The sequence below is a fragment of the Palaemon carinicauda genome, chromosome 15 (genome assembly GCF_036898095.1).
Source record: "Palaemon carinicauda isolate YSFRI2023 chromosome 15, ASM3689809v2, whole genome shotgun sequence".
In the NCBI taxonomy this organism is placed as follows: Eukaryota; Metazoa; Arthropoda; class Malacostraca; order Decapoda; family Palaemonidae; genus Palaemon; species Palaemon carinicauda.
The window spans coordinates 138600826-138620343 of record NC_090739.1 but is presented as its reverse complement, the minus strand read 5'-3'; the positions used below and the strand labels follow the sequence as shown (position 1 = coordinate 138620343).

The following is a 19518-nucleotide window of genomic DNA, read 5'->3' as shown; positions in this document are numbered from 1 at the left end:
CATATATACATATGATCAGCGTCCAAGCCCCCTCTCCACCTAAGCTAGGACCAAGGAGGGCCAAGCAATGGCTGCTGATGACTCGGCAGGTAGACCTATAAGGCTCCCCCTAACCCCCTATTCTTAGCTCACAAGGATGGTGAGGTTGCAGTGACCAAAGAAACTAATTGCTATTCTTCTTTTGTTGCATTCTTCGTTACTTCAGGTTTGTGATATTTGCTGCTAGCATGAACATGGTTTTATATGTTGTTTTAAGACGTATTTGTATTACATAGTGACATTTTGTACTCATTGCGATTGCTGTATTCTGGCACAGTATCTGTTTTACTGATGCTCATGGAAAGTGGGTTAGTAATATATATATATATATATATATATATATATATATATATATATATATATATATATATATATATATATATATATTTTTTTTTTTTTTTGGGGTCAAGCCATGGCGTCCTGATGGAGGGTTCCTTTTTGGCAGCTTCCTTGGGTATATAAACTACTAGATATTCCCGGAGAATTTAACCACAGGTTATCACAGAATTCTAACTTCTGGAGCGAGTATCCTAAAGGTTTCCCTTTAAGACATCGTATATCAACAGGGGACGCATGTATTAACGCGCCACATAGCTATCTGCACCCCACATAGAGTTAACACTTCGATGTGTAGGAGCGGAGAATAGCTGGGGAGCCGTTCCACAGCTAATCTCGTCCGTGGCTACTTTTGGTACTCGAAACGTAAACAAACGGGCGCCATTGCTAAATGACGTCCCGTCCGTCCTCATCCTTCGCATAGTAGCTTGCCTTACTAAAACGGATTTTCCCTGTGCTTACCTTATCGACTTGCATCTTAGCCATGTCTCTACCCTCGGCCTCGCCTTCTTCTGGAAAGTTGAGTACAAGGTTCCAGTATTGTTTAAATAAGCTATGACCGTAAAGTAACTTTTACTTTTCGAGATATTTTATGTTTTTTGGCAGAGCTGTGCTGCTACCGGACCCGCCATTTTATGGCGTCGCTGTTGTTTTGCATGCCTTATTTAGCTAGCCTCAACAGCTTCTCCGGCCTCATTAACTAATCGATACTATTAGTTATTTAGTCTTCATAGCTAGGAACTTTATATATCGTGTTTTGACGCTCTTTTATCGGTCATCGCCTGACCCCAAACCAGTTCGCTAGCCTAGCCCCTAGGCCAGAGTGCCTATCATCAGTGTTCATGCATGATATATTACAGTGATCCTAGGTTTAGTTATGAAGATAGTGGCATTATTTTATGATACTGTTTACTGTGATGCAAGTGTTTTCGCCTTCAGGGACCATATAGGGGATAGGTTTGATAGTGTGCCTTTCTAACCTAACCTAAATGTAGGCCCCCTATATGCTCCCTTCACCCCCTGCCTTAGGGCATTCCCTCTGCGTAGCCTTGCTCCCCCTACCACGTAAGGGGATCAAGCTCATACCAGAGTACTTATCGCTTCTCTGTCCTCCCTAAGGGAATGATCCCCCCTTAGGGTTGCGTCCGAGAATGAGGAACGGCCTGCCCTTCCTCTATTGCTGAGGCTAGGTTACCTGACCTTCCCTGCAATTGCGATACGTCTTCCAACCTTCCTGGTTCAGGGTGTAACATCCCTGCTCTAGGTTAGGCTTGGGGGGAGTTAGTTCTGTGCCTTGCTGAAATGGTACCCATGCACCGTTCTCAGCCAGGCTGCCTACCTTAGGCTAGGGAGCGTCCTCCCTTCCTTGGTGGCCGCTTTGGTACAGAACCTCCCCTATGGAAGACCCTTCTTCTTCTCCCCTCCCCACCTATCTCTTGTATGGCCTAGCCTATACTTAGGTTAGCCTTTACCCATCTGTCCCCTGTCCTACAACTCCTCCTTAGGGTGGAATGATAGGGCTACCTTGAGTCCCTGTGTGCAGTCCGCTCTGGTACATATACCCTTCATAGTGTCCTATGGGGTTAGCCACTGGATGCGTTTTGTCCGCAGGGGTTCTCCCCCCTCTTGGGTGTTCCCTAGCCCTCCCTTGGGCTACACTGGCTCCCGGCCACCTGCGGCCCCCTGCCACTGGGTGATAGGGCTAGCCTCTATCATGGGTACACCCATTCAGGTGGGATGCCTTGGGGTGCGTGTCCGTACCCCTACATCCCTCCTTCTGTCTCTTTCACTGTCCTGGTGCCGGTCCCTTGCCGCCTCTACTGTCGGTGATACCGACCTCCCCCCTTGGTGACACATTCCTTGCCCCCCGTGGCTGACAGTCCTCCGTGTGCCGGAGGGCTGCCGCCTCCCGTCGGCGTACAGCCGATGGCCTACCCTCATACCTCCTAGCTTCGGTCGTCCGTCCATCGGACCGGCCCCCGGAGTGCCGGCATCCATTGCCGGCAGTCCGGTTCTGCTATAGCTCATCCTTGTCCCTGTCACCAAGCCGGCAACCTTCGGCTGCCGGAGCCGCCGCCTCCCGCCGGAGTGCCGTCGTTGTACCGGCGGCCGCCATCCTGGCATTACTCCTGACTTCTCTATTTGTCTTCCCTAATGCCAGAAACTCTGCTGGAGCGGCCTCCGGCGTGCCGCCGGTCTCCCAGCGCATTCCGGAGGCGCCAAAGTGACTTGCACCCCTTCTCCTAGCTATCAACACATGCTGATAGCCCTACCTTGCAACCAGATGGTTTGACTACATAAATAGATAGGTATTGTCTTACCGTTCTATTAGTAGCCGTGCTGTCTTCTTGCATATCACAATTTTCCAGCATGCTGTGTGTATCTTAGCACGGCTGGTTGCCGGAAACCGTTACCCTATGGGGTCTTCTACATCCCCAATTCAATGGTCTGAGTGGTCTCAGTCCCAGATTTATATCCTTGGCAATTCCTACTAGAATTCCCCTTGCCTCCCTGGCAATCTATGAAGAATTCTGCCTTGTGTCCTCGGTCACAAACAAATTGCCTATGGATAAGGTTACGGTAACCAGCCGGGCGGGTTACACGGAGTATGTGTCTATCTACTTCATTTCCCGCTCCACTCTCAAACATCACAATGTTTATATCACTTAAGATTAAGTTAAAAATTAACCTTTTAATATTTAACTTTAGAATACAAGTCATTAATATGACTTCCCCATACTCATGTTCTCTTTCTCTTACAGGAGGAGTACGTGAAATGCGACCACGGCTTCTGTGGAGTGAAGCGCCCGCACTTCTACGGGCACACGGCTTGTAGGACCCACGCCCCTTGCGCCAACAAGAAAGGCGATCTCAAGTTTTGGGACCTGCAGAACTGTACAGTCTGCAAGGACCGCCTGGTCGAGGTGTTCAATAATCCCCCCTCAGCGGAGGTTAGGGACGCTTCTCGAGAGAAGCTACGCAAGTGGGTGCGTGGCTTCCAGAAGAACGCCACCGGACCATACCTTGCCACCGAAGACTTGAGGGCCTTGCTTTTCCCGAAGGCATCCCCAGACTCTGTGGTCCCCAAGGATCAGATCCCCACCGTCCAGATAACGGTGGATCCTGATGTAGTCATGGCCCAGTCCATGCACGAGTGCCGTCTGGATACCGACAACGCGGAACGTATGTCGGAAGTGTCGGAGAATACGGAGAGGAACCTCATGGCCGAAGAACTGGACTATGAGGAAGACCAAGTGGAATACACCGAGTCGGAGCAGGAGGTCGCTCCACCTTCCACCCCCACACCGACTCCTACACTGACGGACGTATCACTCCCGTCTACCTCCGCTACCCCGGACCCCATCCCATCCAGCGCCCAGGAGATGTTCCGAATGCTCGAAGCTCTCATGGACAAGAAACTCCGTGAGACACACGAATACATCAGGACCATGGGAAGTTCAAAGCAGCCGAAAAGGATTTCGGTTAAGGATCTCCCGGCATGCTCGGACGCCAACCCCTGGAGGTATGCCAAGCACATGCCAATTACAACGGGCAGGATCTTCATCAGTGAGGTGATCGGCTTGGTTGTCCTGGAAGAAGTGGAATTCTTCCCGAATTTTGAGGCTTATCCGGACTGTTACGTCCGACTTCGATCCGAACCTGCCTCTAAAGAAGAGACCGAACCGAAGGAGGTGATTGTGTTCGATCTCCCGAAGGCCCAGGCTATGCTGGCCAATACTGTTAAAAGTAGGGGTTTTACCTGCTCAAAACTTCCGGCGCTGAGCAAGAAGCACCCTACCTACGTCGCACCAGACGATGCGATCCTCCCCTTCATGGAAAAGGCCTTCGCTGCGGTACACAAGGCAGTGGAAGAAGGAAAACCTTGCCCTGCACTGGAGGAGTGCAGACCCTTCTCCCTGATTACTCCCCCCGATGTTCGACACTGGAAAGATGTCCAGCATACATTCGTGGTAGGGAAACTAGAACCTGACGTAGCTGGCCGTCAGTTTAACGAAGACCTCCCGAAACTTAATGACCATCTCCTTCGTCGGGAACATGACACGAAGGAAAGGCTCGCCGCATCCATGTCCCTTCAGGTACAGCTCGACGTCATGGCCGGTGACACTAGAGTCCCCGACTACTACATGGTGTTCGCCAAAACACATTTGGCGACCGTAGTAAAAGACCTGTACAGCTTCATGAAGGCTCGTAGAGCCTGTCGAGAATTCGTGTTCTCCAGTGCCACAGTGAGACACGAACCCCGGAGGCTGATTTCCTCCAACATCTGGGGTAAGCACCTCTTTCCCTCTTCCCTTGTGAAAGAGATCACCGACAAGGCCGCCACGGAGAACAGGAACCTTCTCCACAAGTGGGGCATGTCGAAGAAAAGGAAATCCTCTTAGGACAACGGCCCTCAGCCTAAGAGGAAATCCTCCAAGCCGAAACCCCAGCAACGTCAACAGAGACGGCAGTTTCCGGGATCCGCTACTCCCCAAGTGGCAGCTCAGCCACAGCAGACCTTTCAGCTGGTCACCCAACCGGTCTTGTCACAGTCGCCGGTTTTCACCCCTGCTTTCGAGCAACAGTCGACTACCTTTCGTCCCAAAGGTAGAGGCTCAAACAGAGATGCAGGCAGAGACGCATCTCGCCGTCCCTCCAGAGGCAGAGGAGGAAGGGGAGCTAGTGGCCGAGGCAGTAAACCCTCGGGACACCAGAAGCAATGAAGTGCTTCCGGTGGGAGGAAGACTCCGCCAATTCCAGGATCGTTGGACCTTCGATCCCTGGGCACACAGCATCGTCAAGAAGGGTCTAGGCTGGAGTTGGACTCAACCACCCCCAACCTTCCAGCAATTCTTCCAACAATCAACCCCCCTTCTGGAAGAATATGTCCTAGATCTCTTGAACAAGAAGGTGATAAGGAGGGTAAAGTCAACCAGGTTCCAAGGGAGACTGTTTTGCGTCCCCAAGAAGGACTCCGACAAACTCAGAGTCATTCTAGACTTATCCCCTCTCAACAAGTTCATAGCGAACAACAAGTTCAAAATGCTGACTCTTCAACAGATAAGGACCCTTCTGCCTCAAGGTTCCTACACGGTCTCCGTAGACCTGGCGGATGCCTACTGGCACGTTCCAATGAACCACCACGCTTCCTCCTACCTAGGATTTCGACTCCAAAGGAAACGCTACGCCTTCAGGGCCATGCCCTTCGGCCTCAACGTGGCCCCTCGGATCTTCACAAAGCTGGCAGACGCCATCGTTCAACAGCTTCGCCTCCGAGGCGTCCAGGTGATGGCCTACCTCGACGACTGGCTGGTCTGGGCTCCATCGCCCGAGGATTGTTTAAGATCCTGCAACAAAGTTACCCAGTTCCTAGAACACCTGGGATTCAAGATAAACGCGAAGAAATCTCGCCTCTCTCCAGCTCAGAAGTTCTAATGGTTAGGAATCCAGTGGAACCTTCAGTCACACTGCCTTTCCATCCCCCAGAAGAAAAGGAAGGAAATAGCAGGGTCTGTCAAGCGACTGCTGAAATCCGAACGGATCTCAAAACGTCAGCAGGAACGAGTTCTAGGCTCTCTACAGTTCGCCTCAGTGACAAACCCAGTGCTACGTGCACAGCTAAAGGATGCCGCGGGAGTCTGGAGACGTTCCGCATCCATCGCTCGAAGAGACCTCAAGAGACGGCTCCCAAACAGACTTCGGCTGCTCCTAAAGCAGTGGTCGGAAGCAAAGGCCCTGAAAAGGTCCATCCCTCTTCAACACCCACTTCCATCACTCAACATCCACACGGACGCTTCGCTGGAGGGTTGGGGAGGTCACTCCCACCAAAAACAGGCTCAAGGAACATGGTCTCCCCTATTCAAGACGTTTCACATCAACATCTTGGAGGCCATGGCGGTCCTTCTAACTCTGAAGAAACTCTCCCCGCCTCCCTCGATCCATATTCGTCTGACCCTGGACAACTCGGTGGTAGTCCGATGTCTCAATCGCCAAGGCTCAAGATCGCCCCAGATAAATCAGGTGCTTCTAACAATCTTCCGTCTGGCAGAGAAGAAGAAATGGCACCTGTCTGCAGTTCACCTACAAGGATTCCGCAACGTGACGGCGGACGTTCTATCTCGAACAAGCCCGATAGAGTCGGAATGGTCTCTAGACGCAAGATCCTTCTCCTTCATCTCTCACCAAGTCCCAGAACTCCAGATCGATCTCTTCGCAACGAGCGACAACAATCAACTTCCTCGATATGTGGCCCCGTACGAGGACCCCAAGGCAGAAGCAGTGGACGCCATGTCACTGGATTGGAACAGATGGTCCAGGATCTATCTGTTCCCTCCCACCAACCTTCTGCTAAAAGTCCTCTCCAAACTGTGAACCTTCAAAGGAACAGCGGCCCTAGTGGCTCCCAAGTGGCCCCGGAGCAACTGGTACCCCCTAGTCCTGGAGCTACAACCCACGCTGATCCCTCTCCCGGGCCCAGTTCTCGCCCAGCAAGTACAGAAGTCGACTGTCTTCGCTTCATCATCGAAAGTCAGGGACCTTCATCTCATGATTTTCTCTCCCTAGCCGTGAAGAAAAGGTTTGGGATCTCGAAGAAAAGTCTAGACTTCCTCGAGGAATACAAGACCGAATCCACACGACGGCAATACGAATCATCCTGGAGAAAATGGGTCTCATTCGTCAAGGCAAAAAATCCTACGGAAATCACCATCGATTTTTGCATGTCCTTCTTCATTCACCTTCATGGACAGGGCTTAGCAGCCAACACGATTTCTACTTGCAAATCGGCCTTGACTAGACCACTAATGTACGCCTTCCAGATTGATCTGTCCAGCGACATCTTCAATAAACTGCCGAAGGCATGCGCTCGTCTACGCCCAGCACCCCCACCAAAACCTATCTCCTGGTCTCTGGACAAGGTGCTCCATTTTGCCTCCAGTTTGGACAACGATTCGTGCCCTCTCAAGGATCTGACTCAAAAGGTTATATTTCTTTTTGCTCTTGCTTCAGGAGCCCGAGTCAGCGAAATAGTGGCATTATCAAGGGACGAGGGTCACATTCTGTTTACAGACTCAGGAGACCTTACCCTCTTCCCGGATCCGACGTTTCTCGCTAATAACGAACTACCCACCAAAAGATGGGGCCCTTGGAGAATCTGCCCCCTGAAAGAAGATGTCTCTCTATGTCCAGTAGAGAGCCTCAAGGTCTATCTTCGTAGAACTTCTGACTTTGGTGGAGGCCAACTCTTCAAAGGAGAAACATCGGGCAGCGACCTGTCACTGAAACAACTAAGAGCGAAGATCACCTACTTCATTCGCAGAGCGGATCCTGACAGTACACCCGCAGGTCATGATCCTAGAAAAGTTGCATCGTCTCTGAATTTCTTTCAGAGTATGGATTTCGAAAGCCTCAAGAGTTTCACAGGCTGGAAATCCTCGCGTGTTTTCTTCAAGCATTACGCGAAACAAGTGCATGAAGTCAAACATTTCGTGGTAGCCGCGGGTAGTGTTATGAAACCTGCACCTAACTCTGCATAGAACAGTGAGTTACTTGGGACTCTAACTCCTCGGGTGCCTATGTTGACCCTCGCGTGATACGTAGTGAATTCAAAGACACTCATTGTTTTTCATACTGTTCTTCTCTCTCAGGTGAAATGTCATAGTCGTCACATGAGTGCCGTATGCCTAGTGCATGATGTGTTTTTTCTTTTAAAAGACTAATGTTCCTCTGGAACCCGTGCTTTCTAATAATTTGAAATTTTCTTTCAGATTCAAGAGCGAAGTCTTTCATTACTATGTACATTATAATTTTATTGTAAATACCTTTACATCCCTTATTGCATTTATTACCATATTCTGCAATTGTGAAATAAAATTTCTATTTTATTTACTTGTGCGTCTCAATCCGCTCCTACTTATACTATGAAATACATGGTTGTCATAGTTTCATTATCCTTCCCCTTTTTCCTCTATAAAACAGATGAAGATAATTGGTTCAATCCATATTATATACTCACCCTTGCTATGTAATATTCCTAACTGAATACTTACTTGCGCTATACCTTCGAGACCAGACTGTTCTCATTACAATATACAGTGCCTAACCACCACTTGTCTGTTTTTTGAGAATGTTCCTATACGAATAGCAACCATTCTGTCTTGTCTCCGAGTTCTTCACGTTCTCCCCGCAAGGTGGGTAGCCCTTCAAGAACCACTTTGATCCTCAGCATGGTCCGTTGGGACTTCTCTGCCAAGGGGGGCAGGGAGTTTCAGCCCCACGGTACCTCTATCAAGATTACCATGCTTACTCTATTCAAAGCCCTCGGCACTTACACTAAAAGGGGAAAATCTACCACGATACATTGATTCTCTGGTATTCTTCCATCAGGACGCCATGGCTTGAGCCCAAAAAACGGATTTTGAGCGAAGCGAAAAATATATTTTTGGGTGAGATAGCCATGGCGTCCTGATGGACCCTCCCTGCTACTTCGTCCAGCCTTTCAGGTCCCACCCTGTCCTGCTGTATCATGGTGATCGGCAAGCAACTGGCTTCAGGATGAGGACGGACGTAACGTCATTTAGCAATGGCGCCCGTTTGTTTACGTTTCGAGTACCAAAAGTAGCCACGGACGAGATTAGCTGTGGAACGGCTCCCCAGCTATTCTCCGCTCCTACACATCGAAGTGTTAACTCTATGTGGGGTGCAGATAGCTATGTGGCGCGTTAATACATGCGTCCCCTGTTGATATACGATGTCTTAAAGGGAAACCTTTAGGATACTCGCTCCAGAAGTTAGAATTCTGTGATAACCTGTGGTTAAATTCTCTGGGAATATCTAGTAGTTTATATACCCAAGGAAGCTACCAAAAAGGAACCTTCCATCAGGACGCCATGGCTATCTCACCCAAAAATAGATTTTTCGCTTCGCTCAAAATCCATTATATATATATATATATATATATATATATATATATAATACACTACACAATAAAACACTCTCCAACAGATTTCGTAGACTTGAGAACAAAGCCCTCCAAAGAATATTGGGAGTTGAATGGCAGGTTAGGATTACAAGATGTAACCACTCTAGATTACAAGAGTGCCATATGTGGATGAGATCATAATGAGGGGTAGATGGAGATGGTTTAGGCATGCTCTGTGCACTCCCCAAGAGAGATTAGTTCACCATATATAATGTTTGTGTGAAAGAACTTTAAGGAAAGAATTAAAATATACCAAGAAAAGTGCATGACTGTTTTGATTGACAAATTGGTCTAATCAGAAAGATACTCAAGGTAGGAACATTGCGGGGGTAGACGAGAGAATTTTTCATTTTTTTAATATACTGAATAATTTTTTTTTTTTTTCAGGTCGTTAACTGCTTCCGCGGCGCACAGCTCTACCGTCGACAACGAGTAACTAATGAGGTTTATCCACCTGAGTTGATTGTCCTCTTCACGTGGCTTGGTGCCAAACAAAAATACGCTTACAAGTTTGCTAACTGTTGGACTCGAAGAGGACATGATGTCCTTCATATCACCACATCTGTCAGAGACTTGCTTTTTCCAAAGACTGGAGCAGAAGTGAGGCCTGTTGTCTTATGAGCATGTTTTATGTTTTCTTTAATATACTTAAAGTAATCTTGCAACTTGTCATTCAGGAATTGCTGCTTTAGGTCCAAATTTATCAGACACTCATGATTTGGGTGTTGTTACAAGAGTGCATGTAATAAGAAAATTTTAAAAAGTAAGAATTGCAGGTCATCTAAACTTTTTAAAGTACTTTATATTTCTTGGTTAATTTTGTAATATATATTTCTTATGATAAAGTTACTAGGAAACTAATATTTACGTTTTACTACAGGTAACGGCTTCTCGAGTAGTGGATTTCCTGGATAATCACGACAAAAATGTTATCATTCATGGACTGAGTGTAGGCAGTTACCTCACACAGCGTGTTCTCCTACAGGCCAGGGATGCCACATTCCGTGTCACACATCAGATGTTTGACAGCTTCAGTAAGTTATTTCTTGTGTTCAGACTTTGGGGTTATGACTGCGGGTCTATGAGGCCCCGTCTGGAGCAAGAACTCTGGCCAGTTTTGGGGTTGTGTCCTCAAAACCCTTCTAGCTCTTAAGTTTCAATTAATATGACTCTAGTTGTACAGTACATTTTGAGGCACCTATTCTCTAGTAGTAAAGAAATACAGTAGTTGAAAATCAAACTACAAATTAAGAATATTGTATTATGGCAAAATCTGTGATAGCTAATAATCTACAGTGTTTAAGTTTCATTTTCTGTAACCATAAGTGTTTTTTCAACTCTGTAATTCAAGAGACAATGGAATACTACTGTATGGCTTTAATCTTAGAAGCACTCGTAGACATACTCCTGACTATGAGATAATTACTGAAACAGTCATCATGGGGGACTTATCTATAGTATAGGAATCATATTTATGCAGATAAAAGACAAGACGGTAAATGAAAATAGAGGAAATAAAATACTTTAAATGTAATTAGAACTGATGTTGCATGGAAAATTATAGTATTTCATTTTATAAATTGGAGGAATCTCAAGACAGCGTAACTTGTACTTAAGGGAGCTGCTGTATTATTATTTATCAAGTGCTTGATGGAACTTTAGTATTATTAGGTATTTAGAGCCTACATTATCTAAAAAAAGTATAGACTTGATAATTTTTCTATTAGTGTATAATTTACTACTGTACAGTACTTAGAAGTCATCTTTCGTGAGTACCTAAATTACATACTGTAATGGCTGAGAAAAAAGATGCCTTAACTCTTTATTGCGTTTTTATCATAAGTTTGATATGTTTATAAATGGAAATGGAATTTTTTTTTTTTATGCTTGGTGATTAGTTTTTTGGAAAAGTTTCTATTTGAGGCAACGTTGTACAGGTAATTAAAATCAAGATGCCTTTCTAATTTTTTAATTGATTATTATGAAACATTTTTGCTAATTTCTTTAAATGTACTGAAATTTAATTGCATTTCAAATTTTAATAAATTGGAAATTATAAAGTATTTAGCATGAGTATTAAAGTTACTCACTACAGAAGTTTAGAAGTTAGTTTTGGTAAATAGATTTTGCTATGAACTAACTATATAGTGAAAAATAGAAATTTACAGTAATTGCATTTTAAGTTTTCAAAAATCAGAAATTAGAAAGGATTTAGCATGAGTTACTAAAGTTACTCCCTACAGAAGTCTAAAAGTTATTTTTGGTAAATAGATTTTGCTTTGAACTAACTATATAGTGAAAAAATAGTTCATAAGATTGTTAAAATTTGTGGCTTCCTTTATAGCAAAGATTATATTCATGATTTAGACTGGACCTAGAATTTACCTTAGCCCTTCTTCTGTGAGGAACTTCACATTAAGTCCTCAAATATCTGTATAGTACTGTACTGTACTTCCAGAAATTGCATTTACCCTAGTACCTGGTAGAAGTTTTCATGGAAGGCTTTGTGATTTTTCCATATTTAGCAAATATTTTGTCCCTTTGTTAAAACTTTTTTTCAGTTTTTTCCACCATGAATTCATGAACTTTAGTACCTTTAGCACCCATGTGCAATACTGTATATGTATAAACATTTGTGGATACTTGTGTACAGTATGATATTTCTCTCACTCTCTGCTCCACCCATTTTGCAGTACAGTTAACTACCACTTAATTTTTTAGTATTTTACATCCATGGTTAGATATTAAAAATTGTAAGTAATGCCTGATTGGCTAAACCAACTAAGTAGTTCCATTGCTTCGTGGGTTACCCTCTTTAAGATGAAGGCTACTGATACTTCCATGAGAATGAAGTTTGCACCGTATATAGGCATTAATGTGAGAACCAAAATACTCTAGAGTACTTATTTCCTAACTAGCAGTTTGTACCCTATTGCAGGGTTACCTGTTAAGTAGCCTAGTTTTCGCCTCTCCACCCGGCATTGGGAGGCTTTGCCATGTTTGTGAGTTGGGCCTCATGCCCAAGCTTCCATCTCACATAAATGATTTTGCATAGCAAGAACTTACTTCATGTTGCGGGGGAGCATTGGATGTCATCATTGGTTTGAGGGAAAGCTTGATAAAAAAAATTGTTCCTACGTGGATACAAGTTTTGAGTCCTTTACTGTATATGGGTTTATTCTTAAGTCAAATTACTATGACCATAAAAAAGAAAAGGTTCTTAACTGGTAACTATATAATAGGTTACTAGGCAACTCCAAGGTAGGGCAGCGCTTGCAAGCCACTGCAAGACAGAGGTCACTCTACTTCTGGTTGCTTTCCTTATGTGCAGCTATGTAGGACTGTGTACGGTGCCTTCTGCTGCAGATGCCACAGACCTTGGGGCTCCTGCAGTTTCTTTATGGTGCCCAAATTATTGGCAGTTAAGCATCTTGGAGGTTCAGGTGAGAACTCTTCAATGGGAAAAGTCCCCATATTCCAAGGTCCAGGGACGGTGGGATAGGCCCAACGAAGTGACAATGATTTTTTTTTTGTGGGCACATCTCTGCTAGTCGTTCTGCGTTGGTGATGTTGCTGCAATTGGTGATGAATTCAAGAGACCTCTTGACAGGGTAGTTGCAGATCACAGCTTTTCTAAATCTCTTTGCAGGATCCAGGTACGTCAGGGAGGCTTCTATCTGAAGAAGGCTGACGCTGTCATGGTTCTTCGGGGTGATTATCAACTCCTCCTTGAGTTTGGCTCTGGCTGTGATCTGAAGTGTGGGATTTTCAATTGCAATGGTGACTACTGCTGCGTAGGATTGCGTAGGACGGGACATCTCCTGTGCCTGGCAGCTTAAACCTGGCGAGCTACTTCGGAACACTTGATGTAGCTGCTGGTGAGGTGGCTGTGATAGTTGTTTCTGCAAGAAACTGAGTCAAGCATCTGGTGCAGTTGCAATCTGGCAGATGTCCCTCTGCTAGATTAGGTGAAGGAGCGTCAGTGGGAGGCCCAAGGTCCATTGCTGCTGCATCTGTCTCTGGTTCTGAAGTGGCAGATGATGAATTGGATGGTGAAGCAGCTGGTGGAGTGGTGGACAGTGAAGCAGCAGCTAGTGGGTCCGGAGTAGATAGGACTGGGATGTTGGCATGGGTGTTCATGGGCCTGCCCTTTTTCTTCTAGGCAGCAGGGGTTCCTACTGGAACAGGAGAGGGGGCAGGAACAAGAACAGGGGCAGGGGAGATGGTCGGAATACTAGGTGTGGCAGATGATGCGGTGGGAACCCCAGCTGAGGCAGGAGACGTGGGAGAGTTAGGAGAGGTGACCGGTGGGGCCAATGGATTTGCACCGTTTTGTAGTGGGTGACTTTTGGAACAGAATGTCTTTATACATTGTCCAGTCGACACATCTGCAGCATTTGAAGTGAGAAGAAGCCACTAAGTTAAGTTGCCGCTGAAAAAAATATCTTTCTTTAAGCTTGTAAAAGTTGTCACGTCATGTGCAGCATTGGAGCGTGTTTTGGCATTCGAGAGGCATGTTTGTGCTCATCTGAAAGTCGACAGTCAAAAGGCTGTGCTGAAAATTTCAATCAGCCAGATGACTGGACTTGGTCATAGGGGGAATATCGCTCCACTCAAGGCCACTATTCCCCTGATAGCAGAATTTTTGTTGCTCCTAAGGAAAGAGGAGTTTCTTTGAGTCATGGTAGTTAAAGGCTATCACTCAGCCTTGAGCCAATTCTCTAAGCCGAAGGGAATCGATCATTCTTCCTCATGGGAGCTGTCATCTCTGTTAAGAAGCTTTGAATATACAGTCCCTCAAGATGGCACCCTATGAACCCTTACATAAGACCTCTGATAGATGCTTTCTCCTAGCATCTGCCAAGAGGATGAGAAAATTGCGTGGCATGTCCTATCTTTTATCACAATTCAAGGGATGGAAAGAATCCGACAAGTAATGATACTAGATTTGACTGTCTTATGATCTTGTCTTTTAAAGAGGTAATTGATGATCTTGATAATCTGTTACTTTGTCTATTAAGAGTAGTCAGGAAATATCTCAAAAGAACAGCTCCTAACCAACATAAGTACGAGGTGCAAATATAAGATTTCCAGGAACAAAATTTCTTTTTGCTTGTGAGAGGTTGTCTTTAAAGCCTATAAATCCTTGGGGGAAGCATCACCAGGTCCCCCCCCCCCCTAGAGCTCTTGATATTCGTGGTCTTAGTGCAACCATGGAGTTCTGCGAGAACCTTTCCGTGGCTTGAGTCCTTGGTGTAGGGGTTTGGAAAAGACTGACTACCTTCACAGGCCACTACTAGCAGGATTATACTCGTAAATCTTTGGATACTTTTTCTTTAGGTCCTGTTGTTGCATAACAATAGCTGATCTAGACTAAATTCTTACAGGACACTCAACCTTTTGACACGATATCAGTTATTCTCCACATTGAAAGGATATGAAGAGTGGATTATGTGTCGCTCTTCACATCCTCCTTCAGCAAATTCCTGGGAGTACAATCACTAGGAGAATCCTAATGCAAGTAAAAATAACGTGTATCGCTTTTTCTTTTGTGACATGTATATATATATATATATATATATATATATATATATATATATATATATATATATATATATATATATATATGGGACAAATTTTGCATGATCAATGCTTATTTTAAGGCATTACCTCTAATTAGGTCAATGAAGTGTTTATTAAGAGTACTTTATCAAGCGGCATTATTCCTAATTAGGTCCATAACGTGGGTATCAAGAATGATATTATCAACCCCGCCTCTTTGAGTCAGTCTGGTTATTAGATTCCTGTATACATATCCTTCTGTATAAGTTCTTCGTTAGTGGTTACTTTTCACCAATCTGAAGCTAAATAGAGATCCATCTTTGACAGAGACTTCACCCATCTAAGGAAGACTCCGTATAAATGACTCGGACAATTGTATTGTATCAGCATAGGAACAAACAAACAAAATTTGAAACTATTTGTATTTTTCCTAGCTATACAAATCTAAGTCATTTATCCAAATGTCCAACCTCATTCACCCCTCAAGTCTTGACCTCGTGTAGACCTCGTGCCTTGTAGTAGCTTGCGAGCGCTGTCCAGCCTTGGAGTTGCCTAGTAACCTATTATATAGTTATCAGTTAGGCACATTTTTTTTTCTGGCCGTAGTAAATTGATTTGGGATTAAACCCATAAAAATGACTCAGGTTTGTATAGCTAGAAAAAATACTAATTATTAAAAATGTGTAGTATTAGCAGGATCTGTTGCCCTTTATACATTGAAACCATTGTTTTGATGTATCACTTCACTACATTGCCTAGTGCCAAAAATCTTAAATCTTTTGACGTTGAAATTTTATTCATAATCTTACAATTATATATACAGCTATAAAATTCTATTGAATATCCACATTAGTTTTCTTGCTTGTAGATTGTGTATGTAAACATTTATTTATTAGATATCCTTATTCTTTTGCCATTTTATTCTTTTTCACACATGCCTCTTAATAATAACATGACAGGCTTCTTCCATGTGAATATTAACCAGTTATGAATAATATTTCATATCAAACCTGTTTATGAGAAGATAATCAGTATTTTAAAAGTATCAAATCAGTATTTTAAAAGTATCATTGTTCAGTATTAGTTTTCTCATGCAAAGGCTTTTCTCCAAATGAACCTAATATTTATAGACTAAAGATATTACAGTACATATATACTTTTCTTATTTTCCTAATGCAAAATTTATGGTGTCCTTGAAATTTTCTTTCAGCAACATGTTCTGGTATTGAGGCTGGTGTTGAAAATGCAGTGAATCCTAGATATAGAGAATTAGCCAAGAAAGGTGTCAAGTAAGTAATTAATGATATTCTTAGAATTGAAATATTTATTTTCTTTCTGAAATTAATATTTTGAAGAGATTTCTATACCTAGAGTTAAGTGTAAATTCATGTTTAAAAAATGTAATCTATTATACTTTGTCATCAAATCTTTTATACAGTAATTGTCATTGAAGTAAATACCATTACATGTGTATGTTATTTAGCATAATGTAGTTTTAAATACTGTATGCCAAATAATAAGATTGTAGTATTTGTATCTGAGGCTTAGTATTTTGCTAAAGTTTAAGACTGGATAAGAAAAATTTACATATATGAATCATTCTTATTTATATACTGTAGTGAACAAGTCAGATTTAAAATGTCCTGTGTTTGAAAATAATATTGAGGAAATCTTAAAGACTACTGTACATGTTGAAGACAGTATATCAATTTTTTTTTTTTTTTCATAAAAATTATCATATTCCTTCAACATAGAAGTACAGTACCATAATAATGCAATATTGTTTATTTAATGTGTAAAAGCACATAAGATACAGATGTGAAAGGCTGAAAGAACTCATCAGATATTCTAGATCTTCATCTACAGAAAACCCTTATCTTGTACCTGTATATGTAAAGTCTGTCCAGAATGGATGATGATAATGCAATGAATTTCCCCAATTTTGTTTTAAAATTTTTTTTGGAAGTTTTCTACAAATTGCTTGAAAAGTTTGAAAGCATTTTGTTCTTTCCAGTTGCCCTGCAATACTTTTCTTGTAAATCTTCAGAACAGCTCCTTCCTGTTTAGGAAATCTCGCTTGTCTTCAGACCACAGTAAAGTAGGATGAGTAGTAATATATTAATTTTTGTTTCAGGTTATACACAAGGGTTGCTGATTTGTCAAGCATAAACGAGGCCGAGAGATTTGTATTAACTACACCATGCCCAACACCTGTGATGTTTATTCACAGGTAAGTCGTATACTGTCAATTTATATTTTTCAAAACCAGTATTGGATACCTGTGCAGACATAATTACGTAAAGCCTGGAGGAATTTATTTTATAAGTGGTAAAGTATGTAGTCAAAACTTTATTTCCAACATATTTATTTTCACTTTACTGTAATGGAGTACATTTTATAATTACCATTATGAACTATAGATGTTTAACTAGACCATTAAGTTATCTTTCCTAACTTTCATAGTGCTGACTCAAGAGTTTGTTCTTAATGAATGGATTTTGATCATAGTGAAAAATCTATCGTTGGGTGAGAGGGCCATGTTGTCCTGATGGAAGGGTTCCTATAGGTAGCCTTCTAAGGGATATTTGCTCGAGTGATACTCCCACAGAATTAAACCAAAGGTCTCCAGGATTCTAACTCCTGGGGCAAGTATCCAATAAAGGATATCACATAATATCAGTGGAAATATTCTAGATGGCAATCTTCACCCAGAATAGATTTAATGCTTCGATGTAAGGGGGAAGAGTGGCAAAAGAAAGGGGTGCCGTTCTAGGTACCCGGTGGACCTCCTCCCTACTACTACCGTGACGCCATTCCTGTTCTTGCTGTTAAGCGGAAATGGCCAGAGATAAAGTAATTTTTGGGAGGGGTCAGCAAAAGGATGGGTCCATCAGGACGACATGGCCCTCTCACCCAAAAAAGGATTTTTCACTTTGATCAAAATCCGTTTTTTGGGCTCAGGCCATGTCGTCCTGATGGAAGTATACTAGAGAATTGTCTTGAAATTACTATTAGCTGTGGGTTTGTATATGTGCCTTCCACCTTGAGTAGATTTCCTTTTCTGGTCTACTTAACCTATATGTGAAGTTCCAGAGATCTGTCACTTCCACTAATCCTGGAGCTGGTTTAGTTCCTCCTGCCCCCAGCAGGGAAAATGTCGATATCAACAATAAGGATTCAAGGTTTATATTTCCGTTGGAACAAGAAGGAAAACGTTGAAGCCTACTTTTTTTTTTACTTACCTTAAGAATGTAAGTTTTATTCCTCTGGAAATCATTATTGTGATTTCAAGGATATAAGCCCCATACAGGGGTTTAGTAAAACTCTAGTGTACTTTATTAGCTTATAACTAAGGGAGCAGTAATAAGATACGAATACGGTTAAGTGTTTTATTATGCATCTAATTTATCAAATGTAGTTACAGCAAAGTATGAATCTAATCCAGCATTACAACACATCAAAACACATATTTTCTCGTGTAGAAAAAATATATAAATACATTATCGGAATAACACCACTCAATGGAGATGTGAAACTAAATCTATCTGACATAGTCAGATGTTGGGAAGTGCACCGTAACGCAAACGTTCACTCGGCACTGGTGTATTGATCAGATATGCACCTACACGGAACAGTATGTCAACAATAGCTGTGATCTGCACTAGTGGGTAGGTATACCCATGCACCCTATGCATTGTAAAGTCCCAAAACAGTCCACTGTTCATCACAGCACTAGACGACGGGTTTAATGACACTACCCGCCGCCACCACAAAGTGTTTTTTTTTTCATGAACTTGTATTGCTTTGCATAATGTTTGTAGAAGACCCTGGATGATCTCCACCCAGTGTATGAGCGGAGTCTCTCAAAGTCCATATGTTAAAAGAAGTTCAACGAAGAAGCAACTTTACTCGGAACGTGACCTGCGGGTGTACTGTACTGTCAGGATCTGCTCTGCGAAAAAAGTAGGTGAGCTTCGCTCTCCGTTGTCTTAAAGATAGGTTTGATCCTGAAGTTTTGCCTCTGAAGAGCTGAAGTTTAAAGTTCTTCGAACATAGACCTTAAGACACTACTGGGCACAGAGAGGCATCTTCCTTCAATGGGCAGATTCTCCAGGGATCCCACCTCGGTGGGTAGCTCGTTCTTGGCAAGAAAGGCATGATCAGGAAAAAGGTTCAGTTCTCCTGAGTCTAGGAACTGAATATGGCCTTCGTTTCTGGATAAGGCCACTATTTCACTAACTCTAACCCTGAGGCAGGCTATTGCGAACAGAAAAATGACTTTCTGTGTTAAATATTTTATAGTACAATCCTCATTGTCTAGGTTCGAAGCATAGTGCAAGACTTTGTCCGAAGACCACGTGATGGGCTTTGGTGGGACTTCAGGCTTGAGTCTAGTGCATGCTTTCGGGATCTTATTAAAGATTTCACCTGAGAGGTCCACCTCAAAAACCTAAAGAAGTGGTCTAGCCAGGGCCAATTTACAAGAAGTAATTGTAGTAGAGGCCAGGCCTTGTTCATGGAGGTGTATGAAGAATGCAAGACTGAAATCTATCGATATCTCTGTCAATTTCCTTGCTTTCACAAAGGATACCCATTTCTTC

At 43.2% G+C, this 19518-nt stretch overlaps 1 protein-coding gene across 1 annotated transcript in view; it reads left to right on the top strand.

Moving 5' to 3' along the window:
* Positions 1-19518, top strand: part of LOC137654784 (uncharacterized) — a 69778-nt gene that overhangs the window by 37755 nt on the left and 12505 nt on the right. Inside the window, exons 2-5 of the mRNA XM_068388735.1 lie at positions 9743-9955; positions 10236-10389; positions 16128-16206; positions 17052-17147. Of these exons, the coding sequence (XP_068244836.1) occupies positions 9743-9955; positions 10236-10389; positions 16128-16206; positions 17052-17147 (542 nt within the window). The remainder of the gene's footprint in view (positions 1-9742; positions 9956-10235; positions 10390-16127; positions 16207-17051; positions 17148-19518) is intronic.